Source organism: Nematolebias whitei, chromosome 2 (genome assembly GCF_014905685.2).
Source record: "Nematolebias whitei isolate Nwh7 chromosome 2, NemWhi1, whole genome shotgun sequence".
Taxonomy (NCBI): domain Eukaryota; kingdom Metazoa; phylum Chordata; class Actinopteri; order Cyprinodontiformes; family Rivulidae; genus Nematolebias; species Nematolebias whitei.
The window spans coordinates 18,543,123-18,566,668 of record NC_056499.1 but is presented as its reverse complement, the minus strand read 5'-3'; the positions used below and the strand labels follow the sequence as shown (position 1 = coordinate 18,566,668).

The 23,546-nt window shown below is 42.4% G+C and overlaps 1 protein-coding gene across 1 annotated transcript; it reads right to left on the bottom strand.

Moving 5' to 3' along the window:
• Positions 1 to 1,237: 1,237 nt before the first annotated feature.
• cenpf (centromere protein F) lies at positions 1,238 to 20,626 on the bottom strand. Its single transcript, XM_037697503.1, has 39 exons — positions 20,558 to 20,626; positions 16,868 to 17,039; positions 16,606 to 16,731; positions 16,056 to 16,126; positions 15,786 to 15,916; positions 15,561 to 15,652; positions 15,208 to 15,475; positions 14,852 to 15,054; positions 14,581 to 14,706; positions 14,339 to 14,467; positions 14,034 to 14,156; positions 13,782 to 13,917; positions 13,571 to 13,700; positions 13,200 to 13,479; positions 12,841 to 13,047; positions 12,405 to 12,613; positions 12,000 to 12,129; positions 11,496 to 11,774; positions 10,847 to 11,401; positions 10,541 to 10,714; positions 10,005 to 10,432; positions 9,528 to 9,761; positions 9,220 to 9,425; positions 9,035 to 9,146; positions 8,830 to 8,944; positions 8,576 to 8,651; positions 8,233 to 8,492; positions 8,035 to 8,143; positions 7,735 to 7,940; positions 7,347 to 7,565; positions 6,082 to 6,225; positions 5,736 to 5,925; positions 5,554 to 5,651; positions 5,440 to 5,481; positions 4,201 to 5,349; positions 3,928 to 4,054; positions 3,054 to 3,767; positions 2,783 to 2,892; positions 1,238 to 1,517 (listed from the first exon to the last, which is right to left on the bottom strand). Exons 2-39 carry the CDS (start codon positions 17,027 to 17,029, stop codon positions 1,323 to 1,325), a joined length of 8,265 nt encoding a protein of 2,754 aa, XP_037553431.1. The 5' UTR covers positions 17,030 to 17,039; positions 20,558 to 20,626; the 3' UTR covers positions 1,238 to 1,322.
• Positions 20,627 to 23,546: the final 2,920 nt, after the last annotated feature.

The following is a 23,546-nucleotide window of genomic DNA, read 5'->3' as shown; positions in this document are numbered from 1 at the left end:
AAAATGTTACATTTACTCAGATTAAACTTTTGATCTGTCATCTGTTATATTACGAATAAAATAGTGACATTTGCCATCTCCACATCATTACATTCAGTTTTTATTCACAATTTGTTTAGTGTCCCAACTTTTTTGGAATCCGGTTTGTATATCAGCAGCCTTACATAAATGTTTTGTGGTATTATATTCCATTTTAGCTATGAATTATTTTAAACCTGGTTTCAAGTTGCACATTTTTAAATAACCAGGCTGCCTTTTCAGTTACCCGAGTTAAAATAATTTGTATTCTCAGTAGTTTCCAAGTTTTCCACATTTTATTCCCAGCCTCATGAATCTTATAAAATAGTTTTAGATGTGTAATGTAATTCATAGACAAAACTTTTCCCTTCTTTAGGAGTCACCACAGCAAGCGAACTCAGTTTTACACAAGATGCTCCTCCTGACGCAACTTGGGCTCGAACCGACAAACTCAGGATTTCAAGACCACAGCACTGACCAACTCTTTCCCTCTCCAGATGTATGCTGGGTGTAGCTCAGCCTCTCCGCCCTGTGGTGGCACAGTGTACTCTATATTTTATTATAAAATCAGTTTTGTGACATATATGTTACACATATGTGTATTATGACAAAGAGACCAGACAAGTTAAAGCAGTAGAGGAAACAAAACATTTAGTAAAAAATAAAAAGCTATTAATATTTACAATAATCATCAACAAACTTTATACTGGCCTAAACGCTAAATGGCAACACATTTAAAACGTAAAAGCAAAAAAAAAAAAAAAATCCTAAATGTATGGGTAGTAAAAAGTTTAATTTCAAGAATTTAAAAGAAAACAAAAAGAGTAAAAAGGCAGAAAATCTACAGCTACAATGTGAGCTGCCATTCTAGAGTTACGTTGCAGAACAAATCAGCACTCATCAAAAATTATCTACAGTGAAAGAAGAAAAAAGACAAACTGCAAAATAAGTAAAAAATAAAATAAAGAAATAAGTGAAGGAAGTGGTAATAAAACAAATATAATCTCTAAAAGCTAAGTTGCCAGAAAGATGCAAACTCTGACTGGTTTAATATCGGTGACATAAACATGTTCCAAAGTAAAAAATAAAATAAAAAATCCTCAATGCTTCTACGAGGAGAGAAACAATAACGTGTAGTTTATAAATCCAAGACAACGTGCTTCAACAACAAATGAGTAAAAACAAAAGTGTACATTTAAAGTGTTATTGATAAAACCTGTGTTAAAAAAAAAAAAAAAACCATCCTCGTGTCGTGTGATTCTAATCTTTTATAACTCTGTGCGTTTCTACAACAACAATGTGATCTACTGAACACGACAATTGTCTTCTTGTGCTGTTTGTCCTCTTAAAGCTTGTTCCCTCTGCTTCGATTCCTTCTGTAAATTCAGTGAAGGAGGCAAAAGTTTCTCCTCCTCCTCCTGTGGTGAAAGATTCCTCACGATGGAGCCGCCTGCCGATGAAACTAAAGACGGACTCTGGAGAGCGATGGGCCCCAGAACCTGATGGCAAAGGTCGACATAAAAGACGGGATGTTAACAGGAAGTAAGAAATTTGACAATCGTTCAACAGAGTAATGAGGCTGATGCACAGCTGTGCAGCGGAGGTTCAAAAACATTTTTTTCCTCTTTCCTTCGTTGATCTGAAACTTCTTTAGTTAAACCCTTCACCGCTTCACTGACCTGGAGTGACCCAACAGTAGGAGGTGGGACCGGACCTCCAGCTGACGTTAGGAAATCTAAAGTATTACACTCGTACTGACTGAGGCAGCTGTCAGAAATAAAGAACTTTACTAGGATTAGTTCATCCAGCTGTGAAAGCTGCTCACGTTTGTAAAAAAAAAAAAAAAAGATGCTGCATTTAAACCAGTTTTACAAGGAATAATGCAACTGAACATAAACAGCTTAAAGGTATGAGAAGTGACAAATTATATAAACAATTACCAGCATCACTCAGCGCTCTGTAAATAGCAAGTGGTCATCAGGGCACTAATGATCTGTTACCATACTGATGGTGCTTCTTTTGTCATGTGAACGGCTAGCTTTGGCTGTCAACAGCAAACTGGTTGATCCACTATGAGAAGGTTCTGTTTATAATAAGACTCCAAAGTTCATGCTCAACAATCCAGGTAAAAATCCAACAATGTTCAGTCAGGTCATCTGGACGGTTTCTTTTTATTGCTGAGACGTTTCGTCCTTCATCCAAAGGACTTCTTCAATCTGAGGAGCCACCAACAAACTGAGTCCCACAATCCGCACACTCTCACAGTGGGGGGAAAAAAACTGTTTGCTTGTGATCAGATGGTGCCAAAATGGTTCAAAACTCCAAAGTTCATGCTCAATAATCCAAATAAAAATCCTGGTGTTATTTATGGATAAAAGAAGAAACGGTTCAAGAAAGAAGAACCCATCCAGAGGACCTGACTCAGCCTTGTTAGATGTATTAAACAAGGCATCAGAAACAGTAAAACCACCAATTTATAAACCACACCAAGATGATGCAAGTGTACTTTTCTACAGGTAGATCCCCTTCCTGTGGAGTGGCACTTCTGAACTAATCTTATTTAACCGACCAGAAACAGTTATTATATTCTGCTTGACGAGCGATTCACATGATTCTAATCAGACCAACATTTAACATGTGTTTAAAACGACTGATTTGATTATCTGCTGACAATAAACAGTGCCTGCATTGAGAGGCTGTCTCTAAGGAACAGAGAAACGAGCAGCGCTGTATGGATGACAGGCAGATGTGGACAGCTGCTCACCTTGCCGTCAGGTAGAGCCTGCCGGGCAGCCAGCCGAGGACTGCAGCGCCTCGCTGTGGTTCTCCTCACGATGAACGGACTCGCCTCCCCCACGGGAATATCAGCGAACCCTGAGGGACAGAACTGTTAAAAACCTGTAGCTTTGCAGCATCGCCCATGATTTTTGTACGACAGTAGAGAATTCCTATAAATCACGAATGTGTTTTAATATATTAAACAGAAATAATAGTTTATTTCCTGAGGCGACTAACACGATGATGAATGTTTCTACCTTTCTGCACCAGCTCAGGAAGTCCCTCTGGTCTGAAATCTTCCTCCTCCTCTTCACCTCTTGGTTTGGGTGTTGTCATGGTGCTGGCTTTCAGCTTCTTTGTCAGATTGTGCAGGGCCTCATGAACGCCGTCTTTGTCGCCGACCTCACAGCGGCCTCGTTTTCCAGGCGACGCCCCCTGAGACCTCTGGGCTGTCAGGGGGACCAGGTTCTCCGTGTCGTCGTCCCTCTCCACCTCCTGCTGTTTGGAGGAAGACTTCCTGGATGAACGCCGGCGGTTGTCCGTGAGGTTGGAGTGGAAGGTGGTGGCTTGGTCAGCGCGCTGAGTTGCAGTCAACTGTTCCAGTCGTACTTTCAGCCCTTCGTTGCTCTCTTCCAGCTTGTGCACTTTAATTATCAGGCTGCAGTATTTATCTACGCTCTCATCAGCCTCTCTGCTTTTCTCCTCGAGAACTTGGTTCACTTCATCCAGCTCCCTCTTCACCTCCTCCAGCTCTCCCTCCTTCTCCTCCATCTCCTTTTTCGTTTGGTTGAGGGCGTCTTGAAGCTCCTTCACCTCTTTGTCTTTTCGGTGCGTTTCCAGTAGTCTTTCTTCAGCCTCGGTCTTTTTCTTCTCCAGGGCAGCCATCAGGTCTTCTGCTTGTTTCTTCTTCTGCTCTGCCTCAATCTTCAGCTGCGTCACTTCACTTTGAACATCTTTGCTGCATTTTTCCTCTGAAACAAACAAAAAGGTCAAAGTTAAAGCACAATTTAAAAGACAATCATCTTCTGTAGATTTCCTAAAAATGATGAAAACATTTGATCAAAGGTCTTGAAATCATTGTGTTTGTGGACAAAAACATCTAGAAGCTGGATGTTAAGCATGCATGTCCACCTGAGCACGACATCATCTGCTTCTCTTGCTCCAGCTGTTTGCACGTCTTCATCCACAGACTCATTTTGCTCAGAGCAGAGTCTTTGTCTTTACACAAACGAGCTGCACGAGACGTCAACTCGGACACCTGGAAGGGAAGGAAGGAGAGAAGTTATTTAAAAATAATGTTCATCCTGAGAGGATGTCAGTCTATATGGACAAATTCCTCATGGAGTTGCCAGTTTTTTTATTTTGACCCGACCAGATCCATTTTGGATCTGTGATCTCATGTACCTGTTCTCTGAGTTGCGACACAGACTCTTTGTGAGTTTCCAATTCCTTCTCCATAGATGAGGCGTTCTTCTGAAGAATGTCTTGTTCTTCTGCGAGCTTCTCTTTCTCCTCTTTCATCTGCTGCTTCTCTTGTTCCAACAAAGAAACAGCTGAAGACAAGTTGTTCTTCTCTTCTTCAACCTTTAAAAAGGAAGAGAGCAATTCTTCCTTTCCAGCCTCTAACCTCAGCTTCTCCTGCTCCGTTCTTTCCTTTACTTGCTTTAATGAAGAGAGAGCTTCTTGCAAGTCCTGTTTCTCTTTCTCTACCAAGCACAGGTCAGACTGAAGTTGAACGTTCTCTTCTTCTAACGCACCTCTCTCCTGATCTAATCGGCCTCTCTCTTGTTTCACAGCTTCCAGGGTGCAGCTCATGTTCTCCCTCTCTTCCTCCAACACGAGCAGGCTCAGCTGCAGCTTCTCTTTCTCCTCGATCAGTTTTCCATTTGTTTCTTCTAACTGTTCTTTCTCCGTTAAAAGACACGAGATGGATTTAACTGAAGCTTGCCTCTGATCTGCCTCCTTCTCCCTCTCCTTTTCTAAAGCGAGAATCTCTTCCTCTTTAACTTGGACAAGTGTTTTAAAATCCTTTATTTCTTCTCCCAAAGACTCGATGCGCGCCTTTAGGCCGTTTCTCTCCTTTTCTAGCTCTTCTCCTCGAGAGCGGAGGCTCTCTCCGTTCATCTGCCACTCCTGTAGTGAACTCAGCAGGTGTTGTTTCTCCTTCTCTGACTCGAACAAAACGGACTGCATCTTCTCATTTTCCCCTTCTGTTTCTTCACGTTTCTCTTCAAGTAAACGTTCCCTCTGCTGGCTCGCTTCCAGCCGGGTGTGGAGCTCATCTAGCTGCCTGCTTTGTCTCTCGGCTTCCTCTCTCAGTTCTCTCTGCAGCTCTTCCACCCTGGATCTCTGCCTCTCTTCCTCTTCTCTTTTAGCCGTCTCTGCTCTCACCAATCCCCTTTCCAGCTCATCTTTAGCTGCCTTCAGCTCGTCTATCTCCCTCTTTTTGGCTTCTAGCTCTCTTTCTAGATGTGCTTTCTCAGATCTCAGGTTGTCCAGTGTGGCTGAGAGCTCCGTCAGTTTCTCTTTAAGCTCTTTCTTCTCTTCTTCCACCTAAAATATGAGAGAAGGCAGAATTAAAGAACAAGCATAATAGATAAAAAAATAAAAGGCGAGGGATGATACTTGTTAATATAAAGGGACCTTTCTCCTCTCCTCTTCCAGCTCAGCTCTGGCGGTTTCAGCCTAAGGAAAAGCACAACAAAATAAGTTTCCAATTAAAAAAAAAAGTAATTGACAAAGTGTCTAATTGAATACCTGTAGCACAGCTGTCTCCAGACTCAGCTCCACGTCTTCCTTCTCTCTCTGCAGGGCGTCGATACGATCCTGCAGCGAGTCAAACTTTCTCTGGGCAGCTACAGAAACATGAAGCCACATTTACACCAGCGCCTCACAGAACGCAACAGATCACGTCCGTTTCCAGGGGAGTTAAAAGTTACCGTTGAGCAGTTCTCCCATCTTCTTTTTCTTCCTCTCATCGGACTCGATGCGGACCTGAAGCTTCTCAATACCGGTCCTCATCTGCTGGACTTCATCTTGAGTGGAATTCAGACGAGAAGCAATCTCTCCTTTTTCGAGCAGCGAGGCCTCCAGAGACTGGGAAAGACGACACACTTCTCCCTTTAAAGCCTTGAAAATAAATAAAAAAAGTTAACGTTAAACGTTTTACTCTTTGAAGAAAGCTCTCATGGAAAAAGCACAAAAGATAAAACGCAACATATACCAAACATTTGCTCTCCCCAAAACAACCCAGCTGTAAATTGCCAAAACAAGCTTCCTGCTAACCTGTATCTTTCCAACCATGGACTCAGAGTTTTGACTGGCCGAGGACTGATCTTCTTTTATTTGATTAAGATGGCCGAGCAGCTCTTCTTTTTCTCCACTTTGCTGAGAAATTGCCTGCTCCAGCACTTTAACCTGCTCCAGCAGCTTCAAACAAAAGAAAAAAGGAAACCAGTGTTAGTAGAAGCACAAGCTCCTGCTAAAACAATGTATCAGAGAAAAGCACATATAAATGACACGTGGATGTTCTGAAGAAACTAGTACAACTATCAGATACAAGGGAGTGGTAGGAAGTTAGGGTTGTTGTTTCTTCATTTATAATTTCATCATATTTCCAAAAGAAGCATGAACTTCTGCCTAAATATTAATTTCATGTTCTTGCTATGGCATAGTTCAGTTGTGTTCGAAACTAAAAAATAAAATATAACTAAATAACCATCCATCCATCAGCTTTACCCGCTTCCTCCTTTTAGGGTTGCGAGGGTCACTGTACGAGGGGAGGGGGACACCCTGGACAGGTCTCCAGTCCATCACTGGCAACTAAACAACATATGAACACATAACCCCTGTCCTAGCTTCTCTCCACTTCCAGATTGATTTTAAGATTTTATTGCTTGTTTTAAAGTCTTAAAAGGTCTGGCCCCGTCATATTTATGTGTTCTCATTAACATCTACACTCCAGTAAGAGCACTCCAGTCTACCAACCAGTTCCTCTTAGATGTTCCCAGATCCAAAATGAAATCCAGAGGTGATCGGGCTTTTGCGGTTGCTGCTCCAAAATTGTGGCAAAGTTTCCCAGAGAATTTAAAGACCGCTCAGACTGTTGAGACTTTTCGATCTTTGCTGAAGACTCATCTGTATTCCTCGGCATTTGATCCACACAGAGTCTGAGAACAAATCTTGAGCTGATTTTATTGTTGTTGTGTATTTACTATTAACTTTCTTATAATTTTGAGTGGCACTAGATGCATTAGTAGAAATTTAAATAGTGAATTTTGACTTGTCAAAAGCTTTGGAAGTTGCCAAATCACAGATATTTTTCTTGACATTTAAGCTACACCCGTTTCAGCTGAAAGAACAAAAGAGGAAAATGTTTTTCGTTGCTCTCGGAGCAGCTTGCACAAAAGCTCTTGATCCAGAAGGGTATGCTTTATTTCAAAAGAAATAAACAGCAACTTAAAGTTGCAATTTATCATAGATTTAATCATCTTAGAACAAATAATAATAATAATAAATAAATTATGCGAACTCATTTCCTGTTTTAGTACCCGATTCCTTTCTGCGATCAGTTTCTCCATGCTGCTCTGCAGCGCTTCGTACTCCTTCCTTCCGGCTCTGATGTCGTCCTCCAGTATGGACACTAAGCTTCTGGTGTCACTCTCAGTCTTCTCCAGACTGTGAACCTTCTCTCTCCAGTGGCACAATGACCGGCTCAGCTCGTCTCTGTCTTCAGTGCAGGACACAAGTTCAGCTCTCAGCTGGGTTGTCTGACAAAAAAAAAAAAAGTTGGTGACCCTGCTCATAAAGCTAACAAAGCTTATAAAAACTGATGCTAGGCCAGAGCTCATGTATAAAAATAGTTCATAATTTCCCTTCAATGTGTATTTATTTAGCCTTTAAACATGCTGATGGTTGTGCACACAGCGCTCTGGTTACCTCTGTCTGCAGAGTTTCTATCTGTTGCTCCGAGCCTGAACAAATCCGTTTCTGTGCGTCCAGTTCATCGTGAAGTTTGGCACTCTCCGCTTGCATGGTCTCCAGCTCTGACTCCATCCCCAGGATGTGCTGCTCCAGGTTCACCTTTTCTGAGCGAACCCTCTTTAACTCGCTCTCCTGCTGAAGGAACTTTTCATCCCATCCCCCTACAGAACCACGTTAAATACAGTAGATGATCAGTGCCACAGGATGACAGAAATTTATAAAATAAAGTGCAGTTTTTAACCCAAAAATTGAAACCTTTGGCCATTTCAAGTCCCTCCAGCATCTCCATGACATCAGTCAGCTGACAGTTCGATGTTTGCAGCTGCAGAGTTAAAGTCTCCTTCTCCTCCAACAAGTGAGTCACCTAAACAAGAGCACAGCGTTCAAACATTAGGACCTTTGAAAATATTATTTAATTAATGCAGTGACACTGAAACCATCTCTTTCTTCTACCTTGTCAGAAAGACTTTTAGTTTCCTCCACTGTGGTGCTCAGCTGATGTGCTGCACCAAGCGCCGCCTCCTCTGAAGCCTGAACTTTCTTCTCCAGGTTTTGAATTTGGACTTCCAGGTCAGAGGTCAACTCTTTTCTCAGCCGAAGCTCAGAGTTCAGCAGGTCGCACTCCGAGCGCACGGTCTCCAGCTCTTTTTCTTGTTTCAAGATGATTTCCTTGTGAGAGCTGAAGTCTTCTTGTGCCTGCGAAGACTCTTTTTCTGACAGACAGATGCGCATTTAAACAAGTGAGTCTGAAGTCTGAAGCTGTAAAGAACAGCAAGTTATAAACTGAATTATTCACCGGTGGATTTCAAGTCTTTCATCTCGCTCTGGGAGGACCAGTCGCAGAATTCAGGCTCATTTTTGTCTTCAGAAACCTTCAACAGATATATTTTTTTAAAGATAAACACATACGTGGTGATATCCATCCGATACATACAAACATACAAATTGTAGAGCAACTTGAGATGCAGCATTAACTTCAAATTCAGTAAAGCACCAGGTGTGAAATTAAACTTGTAGGACAGATTAAGGAACCGTTGGAGTGTTTTCTACCTGTTGGTTCTCCATGTCGCTTTTCATTTCCTCCACATCATGTTCACACGCCTCATTCTTCTCTTCCACCGTCTCACTGTGGATCATTTCTGTCTCTGCTTTTAGCTCTGCTTCACTGTTAGGGCAGAGGTTTTTTTTTTATTCTTAAATAAGAAAAATAAATAAATATTCGGCTGTGATTTTTTTGTTTGGTAAGAAGCTGTACCCCTCGGTCTCGTCGGATTTCATTTCAGACGTCACTCGCTGTTCGTTTACAGGAGACGAGTCTGCGCTGGCACCAGGTTCTGCCTCAACATCCATGTGAGCCGCGGCCTCAGCTGGAGGGATCAGTGCAGATTATTAAAATATATTCATCAGAGTGATGTAAAAGTACAAGCAGCCAGTACTCACCACAGACAGCTTCAGGTACTTCGTGGTCAACTTCTGTTGCAGAGTTGGGACTTTCCTGCGGCTCTGAGAGCTCCTGTATGAGGCTGTGCTCCTGGGCCACTTGTTGGAGCAGTACATCGTACTGCTCTTTGAGTTCAGCCAGCTCCGTCTGCAGGAGCACAAGCTTCTGGTGAAGTTCAGCCTGCTCTGCCTCAAACTGACGGTTCCTGCAAAAACAAACTCACAGCAGTTAGATTTGCAGCTCTAAAGAGAAGATTGAATATTTTAAATAAACTAAACTGAAGAAAATCATGAAACTCAAGACGTACCTCTCTTTGTTCTCGTCGTCGTTCCTCTTCTCCGTCGTCTCAAATCGTTCTTCCAGGTTCCGGCGTTGCTGCTCTGAAGACAGCAGAGAGCGCTGGATGCACTCGTTCTTCTCTCTGAGGGAAGTAATCTCGTCTTTATATCCCTCCATGCTCGTCTGCAGATGCTGCTTCTCTTCTGACACTTGGCTCAGACTAAACTGGAGTTTGACATTTTCTTCCAAGGTCTGAGCGTTGCTACGTTCCAGCTGAAGTTTTTCCTCAGCTTCCTGTTTTAAGTTGGCCGTTAAGTCCATTTTCTCAGCGGTTAAGGTGGAGACTTTATCCTGAAGTTGTTGTTGTTCTTCATTTATTACGCTCAAGTTCATCTCTAGGTGGGATTTTTCTTCCATGACCTGATTAAGTGCAGATTCAGCCTCACGGTGTTGTTCTGACATTTGAACAATCTTTGCTTCCGTTTCCTGTTTTTCCTCAGCTAACTGCTCGACATGAGCCCGCAGCTGCTTCATCTCTTCAGACAGTTTGTCTACTCTGACCTCCAGCTCTTTCTTCTCCACCTTCACTTGTGCAGTTTCAGCGGCAGCTCGTTGCTCGTCGTCCATCAGTCGTTTCACAGAAACCTCCAGGGTGTTTTTCTCCTGAAGCAACACATCGAGGCGGCCGTCTTTTTCCTGAATCACCTGCCCGAGCGTCTTCTCTAACTTGGAGTTTTCGTCTTCTAGCCGAGCGATTTTCGACTCCAACAAGGCGACGCTTTCCTCCATCTGCTGTCGTCGGACGGAGTCCTCCTCCAGACGGGTTACTTCACAGCTCCTCTCCAGCAGCTCCTCCTTAGCTGTGACATATTTTGACTCCAGCAGAGAGTTCTGGGATTGGACTTCATCCAAACGGATTTCCAAGACAGAGACCTGAAAATGGTAATTAATTCAAATACGATATTTAATATTATTTTGTCCTCTGCAGGAGTCGATAAGAAGTGAGTCCAAACAAAACTTTGTTTTTAACAGTAACCCAACCTGAGCTTTGCTCTCCTCCAGCCTGGCCTCCATCTCAGTCATCTGGCTCTGGTTCTGAGTGAGCTCGGCCTCTAACGATTCTATACTTTTCTTAAGCTCGTCCACCTGACTGTCCGCGGAGCTCATAGCGGTCTCGTTGTCCTCCAAGTCCATCTGCAGCATCTCCAGCTGCACCTTAAATCATTGAAGAAGTACTTTAAAAATGACTCCAGACTAATAATTACTATGTTCTGCTGTAATACAAGACCACACCTTCTGTCAGATTGTATAAAACAGAACCCAAACTATAAGACTTTGAAAACCAACCTTGATTTTGTTCATGGCAGTAACCTTCTCCTTCAGCAGATCTGAAGCAGTGGCCTGCTCAGCTACGGCTTTATTTAGCTTCTCTTTCAGACTCTTTATTGTAACATCTCGTTCTTCTAAGCCACGTGAAGCAGCAGACAGAGTGGCCTTCATGGTTTTGATCTCCTCCCGACGAGAACTCAACTCTGTTTTGGCAGCAGCCAGTGATTTCTGAGAGGTTTCGATCTGCTCTTTAAGGCTCCTCTCTTTGTCGACTAAACGTTCAGTCTCCACGCTGTGACTCTCTGACTCTTTCCTCATCTTCTCAGCGAGATCGCCCATTTCTTTCTCCAAAGTAGAGATCAGCTTAATCTTCTCAGCCAGAGTGCTCTCCAGGTTGGCCTTAGTTTCATTTGCAGAAGAGAGATTCTTCTCGACAGCTTCTAGAGAACTGGTCAGGTGATCAAGTGATCGGTTGGCCACATCCAGATTGTTTTTCAGGACTGGAAGCTCCTCTGCTGCTTCTTTGTTTGCAGCCTCTTGTTCCTTTAAGGTAGAAATCTGCTCCAGCAGGATCTGACCAAAAATACATTTATCATCATCACACTTGTCATCTGGCAGACATGAATGAGAGCTTACAGAACCAAAACAACATCTTGGACTACTTTACCTCTGCTTCTTTCTTCATCCCTTGAACTTTATTTTCCAGCTCAGATTTTTGTGTCTCCACCGCAACGATTTGAGCTTCAGTCTCTCGGAGCCGATTCTCCTTCTCCTCAGTCTGGTTCCTCTGATCCTTCAGCTCCTTTTCCAACACTTTGAGCTCTTCTGATGTTTTCTCGTACATCTCTCGGAGCTCCTCTTCTTTCTCGGACATCACCTTGTTTTGTTTCTGAAGCTCGGCTCCCAGCTGCTCCTGAACCTTCAGGAACTGCTCCGTGGAGCTGATCTGAAACACGAGCAGAAAATCAACCGGATAAAATGTTTAGCTCTTGTTTTTGATTTAGAAGCTGTTCTTTTTTTGTCCTTAAATATATGTGCAAAGAACAACAAGGATATATTAAATGTAATGATTAACACATTATATATATATTTTTTAAAAATAGGTGAAATTGAACAATCAACCAGCAGCTGTAAAAAGGATCCCATGTAGTTCAAAGTAAACAGAACAGACCTGGTTTTTGGAGAGCAGCAGGTCCTGCTGGACCTCCTCCATCTGCAGCCTCATGTGCTCCATCTCTGCTGTCTTTGCAGAAACGCTCTCCTCACACTGCTTCAGCAGACCTGCCCTCTCCTCCATGAACCTGGAGGAAAACAATAGGTACAATAAATCAGGTTGAACTTGTTTACCAGAAGAATCAGCGAGGGCATGCACAGATAAAACAAAGTCTGCAGTATCTGCCTAACTGAGTTCTCGTTGGAATATTTAATTTACAAGATAATCTGCTCCGTAAGCTTCAACTGTGGCTGAAGTTGTCACTACAAATTCAGTCAGTTCACTTTTTCAGAACAGCTTGAAAACAAAAACATTATGGCTTCTGGACAAAAGGACACATAAATTAAATGATAATAGTCCAACCTGATTTTCTGCTGTTCCTGCTGTGCAGTGGACTGTGCAAGGCTCTCCTTCAGCTGACTGATCTCAGCCAGGCCCAGCTCCAGCAGCTGATCTTTGGAGCGCACCAGGTCGCAGGCAGCTTGGTGCTCTTCTCGCAGCTCACCGTTTGTCCTCTCAGCAAGCTCTGCTCGAGCAGTTCCCTTCTGCAGCTCTGACTCTAAGTCTTTCACCTGTTTAAGACAAAATAATTCCAGATCTGGCCACTACAGATTTGTTCGATGTGTTATCACATCAAAAACCAGACTAAAATGTGCAGCAATGAAGACAAAATCCTTAAGACTTACTGCTCACATGCAACAGTTAAAGTAATGTGTAGACTTCAGATCTACTCACAAGTGCTAATGAAATTAAAATTAATATATTGCAATCTATTAAATGTGTTATCAAGAACATCTACCTGTGCTTCGAGCTGAGCCAGTTGAATCCCAGCATTCTCCAGGTCTTTGTTGTGTTTCTGTCCAGCTTCAGAAAACTGAAGCTGGAGCTTCTCGTACTGATGCTGCTTCTCCTCCAGCTCCGTGCTCTTACAGAGTAATTCTCCTTTCAAGGACTCGACGTGCGCAGACAGACTGGCTTTATCTCCCTCCACACACAGGACCTTACTCTGGGGTGGGTGGATGCATTCAGTGTGAGGGTTCAACGGTTTAATTGCATTTTTCATACCTTTAGTACAACTTGTGAATATCCTGACATGACTGAGCATCACATAACTTTGTCAAAATGTGCTTCTCAAGTAAATGATGATTTCACACTCACCTGGAGTTCATTATTAGACTCTTTCAGCACGCCAAGATTGTTCTCCAAGCTGTTAATTTTGTCAGCGAGCTCCTTTTGCACAGCTTCTGTTTGGTTTATTAACGTTTCCTTTTCTTTCTTCCACTCCAGCAGAGCTTCATGCTCTTGCTTCAAAGCCTTACAGCCATCCTGGCTCACTGCGAGACTGGATTTCAGCTCCTGGCTCTCCTTTTCAAGAACCGCCAACTTATGGTTCAGCTTTTCAGCCTCTTGATTTTGTTTCTGGAGCTCATTCTTAGATCTGAAGTGCAAAATTAGAATTAAAATGGCAGAATCTGTACTCAATCATAAAATGTGCACAACATTCTGCTTTGTGTTTTCCTCATGCTCACTTGTCATTTCTGGCCTCGGCGTCAGAGAGAGTTTTCTTTAAGTTTTCCTGCTCCTGTGCTGAAACACGAGTCTGTTGCTCGAGTTTGGACTGAAGTTTCCTCAGCTCCTCAGCCTGTGCTTCTGATTTCACTGAAGAAACAAAAGTCAAATCCATTCATCAGTAGTGTGACAATAACAAAAACCCTTTTGCTACGTCTAACACCAGTGTACCTTTGAAATCGTCTAGCAGTCCCTGGGTGCGTTTGAGGACCTGTTCTGAGCTCCTCTTCTCTCCTTCCAGCTGAGACAAACTCCGGCTGCTCCGGTCCAACTCGGCCGTCACACTGTTCTTCTCTTTCTGCAGCTCCTGAGGGAAAGAAGCATTTTAGAAACAAGTCAGCTGTCTAACTGACTGAACACATTTATAATCAGCAGCACAGAAATGATCAGAAAACATTGTTTGAAATAAAGATTTCAACTCACTTCCAGTTTCTTGCGAAGGTCTTGCTCTTTGTTCTGGCTGACCTGCAGGCTCTGTTCTGACCGCAGCAATTTCTGTTTCTGCTCCTCAGTCTCTTTCTCCATCTGTGTTTTCTGGAAGCGCATCTAAAAATACACAAAGGCGACACAAAATTCAACAACAAATATGTTACAATATTTCAATTTAATTCAGTGTATAATAATACTAAAACAGATGTCCGTTTGCTCCGGACTCAAACACGTTCCTGTGGTAAAATAGGAAATATGGTTGACTACGTTATTGACTAAAGTGGGGATTATAAATCTACCTTCTCCATATCAGCTTGAAGTACATTGCAGTCCTTTTTGGACTGTTGGATCTCTTGTGTAAGCTTGGTTCTGGTCTGGTTAAGCTGCTGATCCAAAGCCTGATGGGAACTCTGAAGCTGGGCCAGCTCCTGCACAAAAAAAACAACGAGTCATCCTTCTAATAAAAACAGTTCACTGCCTTTAAATCTTTTAAAATCCATAGACGACCAGTCATGAAACCACTGAGACCACACGGTTTCACCTTCTGACTGTTTCTCTCCTGGTCCTTGAGTTTCTGCTCCAGGGCTTGTTTGCAGCTCTCTGCGTTGTGCCTCTGACAGTTCATCTCCTCTGTGACCCGTTTCAGCTTCTGCTCAACCGATGAACTCTAACAACGAATCCAGATCAACATTCCAGTCAACTTTCTCCATCGTTCACACGCCTGCATCACTTTCTGACGAGTCACTTGGTTAAGTCATGTAATCAAGCAAACCTGATGAAATATTAAAATAAGCGCCGACTATCTGCCCCACCTTGGCCTCGAGCTGCTGGTGTTTGTCTGCAGCTTGACTCAGTTCATGACCCGCTTTGGCCAGGTCTCTGTCTCGCTCAGCAAGGTCTTTACGGGCCTGGTTCAGATGAGTTTGGAGTTCCTGCAGTTTGGAAGCTTGATTATGAATTTCCTTCTCTTGGTTGGACAGATTTCTCTCCAGCTCTGACACACGGGTGCGAAGTTCTGAGGAAAAAACAGACAACCCATGTTGCTGTACACGTCTAACACGATCCTGACTCACCTTAAAACATTTTCACTTATTCCTATGAACATTAGGAAGAAAACTGGGCCAATGCTACTGATAAAACTTAATTTAGCATTCACAAAATGATCCACCTTGATTAAGGGTTTTTAGCTGCTCCATCTGGTTGGAGGATCCACTGGGACTCTGAACGGTTCTGGACGAGCTCATCCGTTGGCCGGGTTTAATTGGGGTCTCCTCGTAAGCCTCCCACAGAGACGTCCCTTGTCTCTTCAGGGGCGTTTCCATCCCATTCGGAGCACGGATGCTGTGATCCTGCTGTTGCCATGGGAAGATGGACGAGCCAGCTTGTCGAGCTGCAATGTCTTTGTGGCTCACGCTGACGGACGACTGACTCACCATCTAAAGACAAAAAAAAAAAAAAATGGTTGCAAGTACAATGAAGAAAAACAACTTAAAAAAATAAAAGGTTGTTCAGTTTACTCACTTTGACCTGCAAGACTTTGAGCTCAGTCTCCAGCCTTTTTCTTTCTTCCACTTCCTGGTTGTATTTCTCTTGTAGCTCCTCCAGTCTGTTATCTGAGCAACACAAACAACATTTACACGTCACAATAAGACAAACGGTGATTTTTCACAAGTGCAACATTTTCTTATATATGAACACAAAGCACAGACATAAAGACACTGCAAATCAAAACATAAATAGAAATACCGTGCTGTCTGGAGACTGGGACAGGAGCTGGTGTAGCAAAACTCTTTTGCGGAGTGAACGGCTGCAGCTCAGAGGAGGATGACGAAGAGGAAGAGCCGGCAGGTTGAGAACGATCCATCTCATTTTTGTACCTGAGGAAAATTGTTTTAAAGCATCAAAGGCTATTCAGGATTTACAGGAATTAAAAAAAGACATTTTAACAAGTCCACTTACTTAGAAAACACACACTTATGTAAAAGTTTTTTGTTTTTTCCCCCAAAATGGACTCACTTTTTAAGCTCCTGCTCCAGTCGCTCAATAGTCTTCCTGCAGGAATTAAGCTGACCCTCAAGATAGTTCACCTGTTATGAAGGAAATAATTTAGTCAGGATCACAGGAAGTAAAAAAAAAAAAAAAGTAACCCAAATAAATGGTACTTATGGATCTGTTTTTATGTTTTAAAGGAGATGTTTTAGGTACAGCATAGTAAAAATCACGTTGGCCGAACACAGAACTTGCTTTTGCTGGTTTATCATCAGAATAAGAGGCGTTGTGAAACCCAAACTATAAAAACACAATGTGAACTTGATGGTTGCCCACTTCACTTTGTTTCTGGTTGTCACTTCTGCAACTTCAAACTGACAGACACCAAATCATCTAGTTTGGCTTCTATAGAACTGCATGATGGTGAGTCAATGCTGACTTTAAAACTGTCTCAAGTACATATAGATGATTATAAAAAACACTGGCTGTTAATTACAAACATTTTTTTGTCCCACTACGCTTGACACATTTCAAACTGCAGCATGAAGCGTATTCCCACTTCGTGTCAGAAACCGACCTGCTGTTCTTTGACACCAAGATCATGAGCAACTTTTTGACGAGTCTTCTCCAGAGCATCACACGACTCTACTAAAGACTGATTCTCTCTTTTCAAAGCTGAGGTTTCCGTACGTTCACTGTCCACCTAAACAAACACAAACAGAAGGATTTCTTTTATGTTGTCCAAACAGGTTGCAGTAAAAAAAATTTTGAGATTTATATTTTTTGTTTTGGACAAATCTCTCAAACCCTATTTAAGAAACTTCAGAGAAAATGCTGACCTTTTGTTTCTGTTTTTGCAGGGCAGTTTCCAAGGACTCCAGCTGAAACTGTTTCTGTGATCGCTCCTTCTTGAGTTTGTCCAACTGGACCTCCATCTCCTGGATCTTCTGCAGGGCTTTCCCTGGAAGTCCATCCTTCCACTCCTCCACCGCCCAGCTCATGGCCTAAAATCTGGTTCAAGAAACAACCACATTCTGGATTAACTGCTATTATAAACAAGTGCTACTGTCTCAATGCTCACACAAGAAACAAGTGCAGTTTAAATGAATGGGATATAATGGTGAAGATTATCAGTCATCCAGGACATGTTAAATTTAAAAAAGGTTAAAGGCAAAAACAACTGGACTTCTATTCTGTAGCTGAATCCGTTTTGTTTCTCATCCGAGGAGCTTTTTCAATTCAAAGAACAGCGAGTGTGTGTGGGGTCCGCGTTATGAAGCTGAGGTGTCTAACGTGTGAAATGTTTTAACATGAAAACATTGAAGTGTTTATTGTGGTGCAGGTTTAATTTTATTGTCCTATGTGCAGAAAGGTGGAGGAGTTGAAAAGTTTGATAGTCACAGGGAGGAAGAACTTCCTGTGTTGTTCTGTGGAGCACCTCGATGGTCTCAGTCTACGACTGAAGGTGCTGTGGTAAGAGTCCAGTTTGTCATGCAGGGGGTGTGATGTGTTGCTCAGGATCTGGAGCAGTTTCCTCAGCATCTTCTGCTCAGACACGTCTGTCAGAGACTGCAGGTCCACTCCCAGAACTGAGCCAGCTCTCTTGATGAGTTTATCGAGACTGTTGGCATCAGCTTTCTTCACCCTGCTGCCCCAGAACACCACAGAGTAGAAGACGCTGGAGACCAGCGAGTAGTAAAACATCTGCAGCATGCTCCTGCAGACGTTCAAGGACCTGAGTCTCCTCAGAAGAAAAAAAGTGACTCTGTCCTTTCTTGATGTTAGCTGTCCAGTCCAGTTCATTGTCTAGGTGGACCCCCAGGTACTTGTAGCAGTCCACAGTGTCCACCTTAGTACCCTTTATGTTGATAGGGCTTGAGGGGGGGGGGGGGGGGGGGGCTGATCTTCTTCCTGTAGTCCACCTGCAGCTCTTTAGTTTTTCCAATGTTGAGTTGCAGGTGGTTCTGTCCACCACACCTCTGTATTCAGCTTACTGGTCACCAGTGATGCAGCCTTCAATGGCAGTCATCCAGAACTTCTGCAGATGCAGGATTGTGAGTTGTACTTGAAGTCTGAGGTGTACAGGGTGAACAGAAAAGGTGAGAGGACCGTCCCCTGAGGAGCCCCTGTGCTGCTCAGTATGGTGTCCGAGGTGGTGTTCTGCAGCCTCAAATACTGTAGTATACCTGCATGTCCAGGAGCTTACTGCAGAGTAGAGCAGGTCTGATGGTGTTAAAAGCACTGGAGAAGTCAAAGAACATGACTCTTACAGTTCTGCCTGCCCTGTCCAGGTGCATGTAGGCTCTGTGCAGTAGGTAGATGATGGCGTCATCAACTCTGATGCGTGGCTGGTAGGGGGTCCAGGTATGGTTCCACCACTGATCTGACATCCTTCAGGACCAGCCTCTCCAGCAACTTCATGGCATGTGATGTCAAAGCCACAAGTCTGTAGTCACTGTGTTTGTCGGCACCAGGACCAGGCATGTTGTTTTCCACAGAGCAGGGACCACCCTCAGGCTCAGGTGAAAAATGTGTCGGAAAACATCACACAGCTGAGCCGCACATCCTCTCAGGAGTTTGGGGCTTCATCCATCTGGACCTGCAGACTTGCTTGGACATAGCCGACTGAGCTCCATCCTCACAGCCTCCCTGCTGATGGTGATTGGAGGCTCTGATGGGGGGGGGGGGGGGGGGTGGGGCAAGGGGGTTGCAGCTGGAGTCCATTTGCTTATGAGGAGGGGAGGGGTTGTCTAGGGGGTGTGGTGACCCCCTGAAAGGTGTTGGAGGAGGTGTGGGTAGGGGAAGAGAAGTGGGTGAAAAGTGAGCAGTTGTGGGTGAGCAGTGTTTACAACATCAAACCAGTTGAAGAACTGGTTTAACTTGGCCTCCTCCCATCACTGCTGCGGTCTTTTTCTGACCAGTGATGCTTCTCATCCCGTTCCAGACCTCCTTGTTATTGTTTTGAGCCAGTTTGCCCTCCAGCTCCTTCCTGTATTGCTCCTTACCCTCCCTGATCTTGTCCCTCACCTCAGTCTGCACTCTCCTCATCTCCTCCCTGTCCCCCCCCCTCTGAACAGCCTTCTTCCTGTTCAGGGCTGCCTTGATGTTTTTGGTCACCTATGGTTTATTATTAGGAAACGGCACACTGTTTTTGTGGGGATTATATTATCCGTGCAGAAGTTAATATAATCCGTAACACAGTCAGTGAGTGTGTTAATGTCCTGCCCATGTGCATCACAGAAAACATCCCAGCCAGTTGCCTCAAAGCAAAGAAAATGACTGGGATATCAGGCCTAATGCTCCATTACTACTGGTATATGTTTCTGAAAGCTGAAATCTGAGACCTCCTCCTCTGTCTAAAGTTGTTTTCTCTCTTTTTACATAGATGGCATCCTTCACTCCCCTCTCAAAGTCTCCTCGGTCCAAAATGTGAACATTTTGGTCCTCTAGTGTCCCTTATTCTGGAGGTGTAGGTGAACCACTGAGTCTTGTCCTGAAGAGCTGGCTCTCCTGTGATGAGCCATGTGTATGTGAAGAGGCTGCTTGGTTTCTCCAATTAGATCTGGACACATTGCTCACTGCATTGAACTGCATACACTACACCACTCTGTTTGTGTGTTTTGTCCTTAGGGTGGACCAGCCTCTGAGTCCTGTTGTGTTTGAAATGTACCGGGATGTTGTGTTTGAAGAAAATCTTTCTGAGTTTTGCAAATACTCCAGCAACATAAGGGATGTTTATCCGTCTGTTCTTCTCCTTGTTCTGTTTAGTAGTTTTCCTCGCTGACTTGACAAAACAAAGCCCAGTTGGATATCCACATGTTTGGAAAGCTTTTTTGATGTTTTTGTTCTTTTTCCTTCCTTTCTGTCTTTGTGGGGACGTGTTCAGCCTTATGCTGTAGAGTTCTGATGACTGAATGGGATGCAACGAGTACTGGTAGTTGCCAGGTTTTAATATAATAATGACACTTTACTAATTTGTCCTGAGCCTAGTTCTGCTAAAGGTTTCTTCCTCATGAGTTTTTCCTTTCCACTGTCACCTTCATGCTTGCTCAAGATGAGAGTTCTGTGATGGAGTTAAACTCAAAGCAGTCTGCTCTTCAGATAAATACTGTTAACTTATTTTATATATGAATGCCTCTGTTCAGTGCCCTGAGATGACTTATGTTGTGACTTGGCGCTATATAAATAAACTGAAGTGAATTAATATGAGCAGAGGACCGTGAGCGACGATCAGTTAGTAACATTAGCATCACGGCTAATCATACTTTAACAAAACTGCCAAACTCACATCAAATGTATTAAGATGTATTAACTATGAAAAAGTCGATTAAAGACGCGCTAGCAAAGGGCATTCATGCAGCTAACGTGCTTTTTTGTTGTTATCGTGTGATCGATCATCGATCTAAGGTTTTTTTTTAACTAAACTCATTCAGAAGCTAAAGATTACAAACGGCACTAGGAAACGACAGAAATCCCAAGAATAAGTACAGAAGTGATTTAATGAGAATTAAAATGCACATTTAACTTACTCGTGGGCGCGAAGATTTTCCTACACTCGACTGTTTGGGTTAACCTCTTCTGAAAATTCAAACTCCAACGGTGAACGGTGATTCGCTCAGCTGAAAGGAGGATTTAAATGACGTAACCAATACAACGCTCCTGATTGGTCATCATTCTTCTTCTGCCTTGCCAACCAGAGCAGAGAACACTGGCGCCACCGTTCGGCGGAATTTGATAATGCATCAATAAGAAGGACACGTTCAACAAACTCCACAATCACTTTACTTTTTATACAGATTATTTTTGTTATCAAAATAATAATATAAAAACTAACGTTTGAAAGTATTTATGGTTTTGTGTGCTTAATTTGTACATTTTTTTTCCACTCCATCCCTTTTGCCGCTGCCAATGCAAATTGTCACAAATAAAGGGTTGTTGTGTTTTATTAGAAATTATCTAAAACAAACGATTTCATGAACATGAACAAGTCGTCTTGCTATGGTGCTGAAACAAAGAAATATATAAATGAAACACCTGAACATATGGATGCAGCAAAACATTTGTGTTTGATGATCAAGAATTAGAGCACACAGTAAATTAAATTTCATTATGGATATTTTTATTAGGTTCCACAGAAATGTCCCAGAAAAAATGGTTCAGATTTTTTTCCCAAATCATTCCAGTTACATAACATTCATGCTTGGTAATTTATCATAGCAGTAACAGAAAACCAAGTAATTGAACTTTCTGTTTGCCTGGTTTACCATGCAGGGCAGATAAAAAAAATAATAAAAAAAAGTTTATGCTTTACATGGCATAACTGGTTTTCTTTTTTGGTTTTAAAAGTATTGTGTTTAATTTCTTATTTGACCAGTAAAATTAAAGCTTTGACAAAATCTGGTCAGACTTATGCAAACTCTTTTGGATGCATCTTTTTAAAAAGTAAACTAGAAAAATCACAAACAACAGAATTGATAAAACAGTAACCACGATAACGCTGTAAGGCAGGCACCATCGAGATGCATTCAGTCATTCACATCTGTGGTAGTTGCTACAAATACAACTCAAGAATGTTCATCGTAATTGTCATCAAACTGTGGGCCATCTTTATGTAGTGCATTGAACTTGTATGATTGAAAACAAGACAGAGAAGCTACAGGTGTTGAAAAAGTTTCCCTGGCAGTGAAAAGTGAAGCAAACTAACAATTTACAGACTGTTTAAACCAAAATGTGTAACAGTTTATCATTTGACATCATTTTTTCCACACCAAATAGACAAAAAACAAGTGCAACAAGAACCCTTAAATAAGGCTTAGGTGATGATGCATTATTTTAAAGCTTCCATTGCACACCATGAATTACAACCAGTTGCTCAGTGTTGCATGGTGGTTTAATTACATCAAAACACAAACCAGTTTAATAACCTGTGACTGTTCCCAGGAATGAAGTGAGCTGTAGCTACTTTAAATATGTAACTTTGTATGATGAGCCACTTAGCTCTTAAGAGGACGTGTTCACATCAACACTGGTCATATTTTACATTATTTCTATTGAACAAGTTTCCTTAGAAACTGAAACGTTTGGAAAAAATTTGACGAATGCAATAAGATTTATATACATTTTTACTGTTAAAAACCTGAAACCGTTCAACAGCAGAAATTAAATCAAGATTCAAGTCCATTATTTTTGATTTCATTCCCGTATTAACAAAAAGGCTGTACATATGTTGTCAACAGTTGTGTTGACTTCATGCCGTTATAAACGTCAGCATTCGCACTCGCAGGAAACACCAGAAACATACGGCGGTGCATCTCTTGACGAAGGCAACAACAGCTACATGGATGCTATTTTTATTAGAAACCAAACAAGCTCTCAAGTCATAGCACCAGTGTCTTCGGTTAAACTTCAAACTGCTCTCAGATCAGCAGCTGTGAACAGATAAAGAAGTTTGCTCCAGGTCAAATCAGCCGTCAGCTCGATCGATCAACTGTCATTCGCTCATTTCCTGTTTAATTTGACCTTTTATAAAAGTTCGTGGCAGCGTCAACACAGACATGCACGGCTAAAACAAACTTACTCCTTCAGCCAATTAAGAATCTGTAATTAACCTAGCATGCATGTTTTTGGAGGAAACCGGAGTACTGTCACTGGATAAAACCCAAGTGTGCACATACAGAACATGCAAACGTCACACAGAAAGACCTGCACAGCCAAGATTTATTCCACAGACTTGAGTTACCTTAAGAAAAAGAGAGGCAGAAAACAAAAAAGATGCAAAAAAAGCAATGAACGTGCAACACGTCTGGAAGTAAAAACAGAAAAACTTAAGTTATTCACTCACAAATAGATTTCTGCATTCTCTTCTCTGCTGCTACAGAGTGTCAAAAACATTGTAAGTCGTGTTATTTATTTATTCTTTCACAGTTTTATTGGGAACAAATAAGACTATTAATGCTGCTTTGTTGCTAAATATTTGACAGGATTCAAACGGGAGCTGGGACAGAGTGGGAGTGCCCTCAGAAACCAGTATTCTAAAGTTTGTATAGATTGTTTTAATCATAAGAAACTGTTCTTGAGCAACAATGCACAGCTCAAATTGTAGCCAGTAGGGTGGGACAGAAGAGCCAAAATTTTGACTTTAGAGAATCCAGCTATCAGAGGACAGCTTCGTTTCTTCCAAAGGCTGCTTCAGAGGCAGCGTCAGAACATTTTTAGATGTTTTTGTCCACTTGCACTGTTGCTATGAGCTCCAGAACAAGAAAGTCAGGATTCTCAAATGAAGTTCAAAAGCACGGGAAAATTATTCAGATGCATTTTAACTCAAATGATGTCAGCCATGACTTTAAAGTCCAGTTTTGTCTAGAGGAAGTCAGTCACAGATATAAAAAGTGCTCATTTTCATCCAACATGCATCTGAAGAAACTTTGCAGTCCAGGAAAAAAAAAAAATTGGAGAAACTCAAAAATGTTTTTTTTTTTTTTCCTTTTTTCAAAACAAGTTGAGGTATATGATGCATTT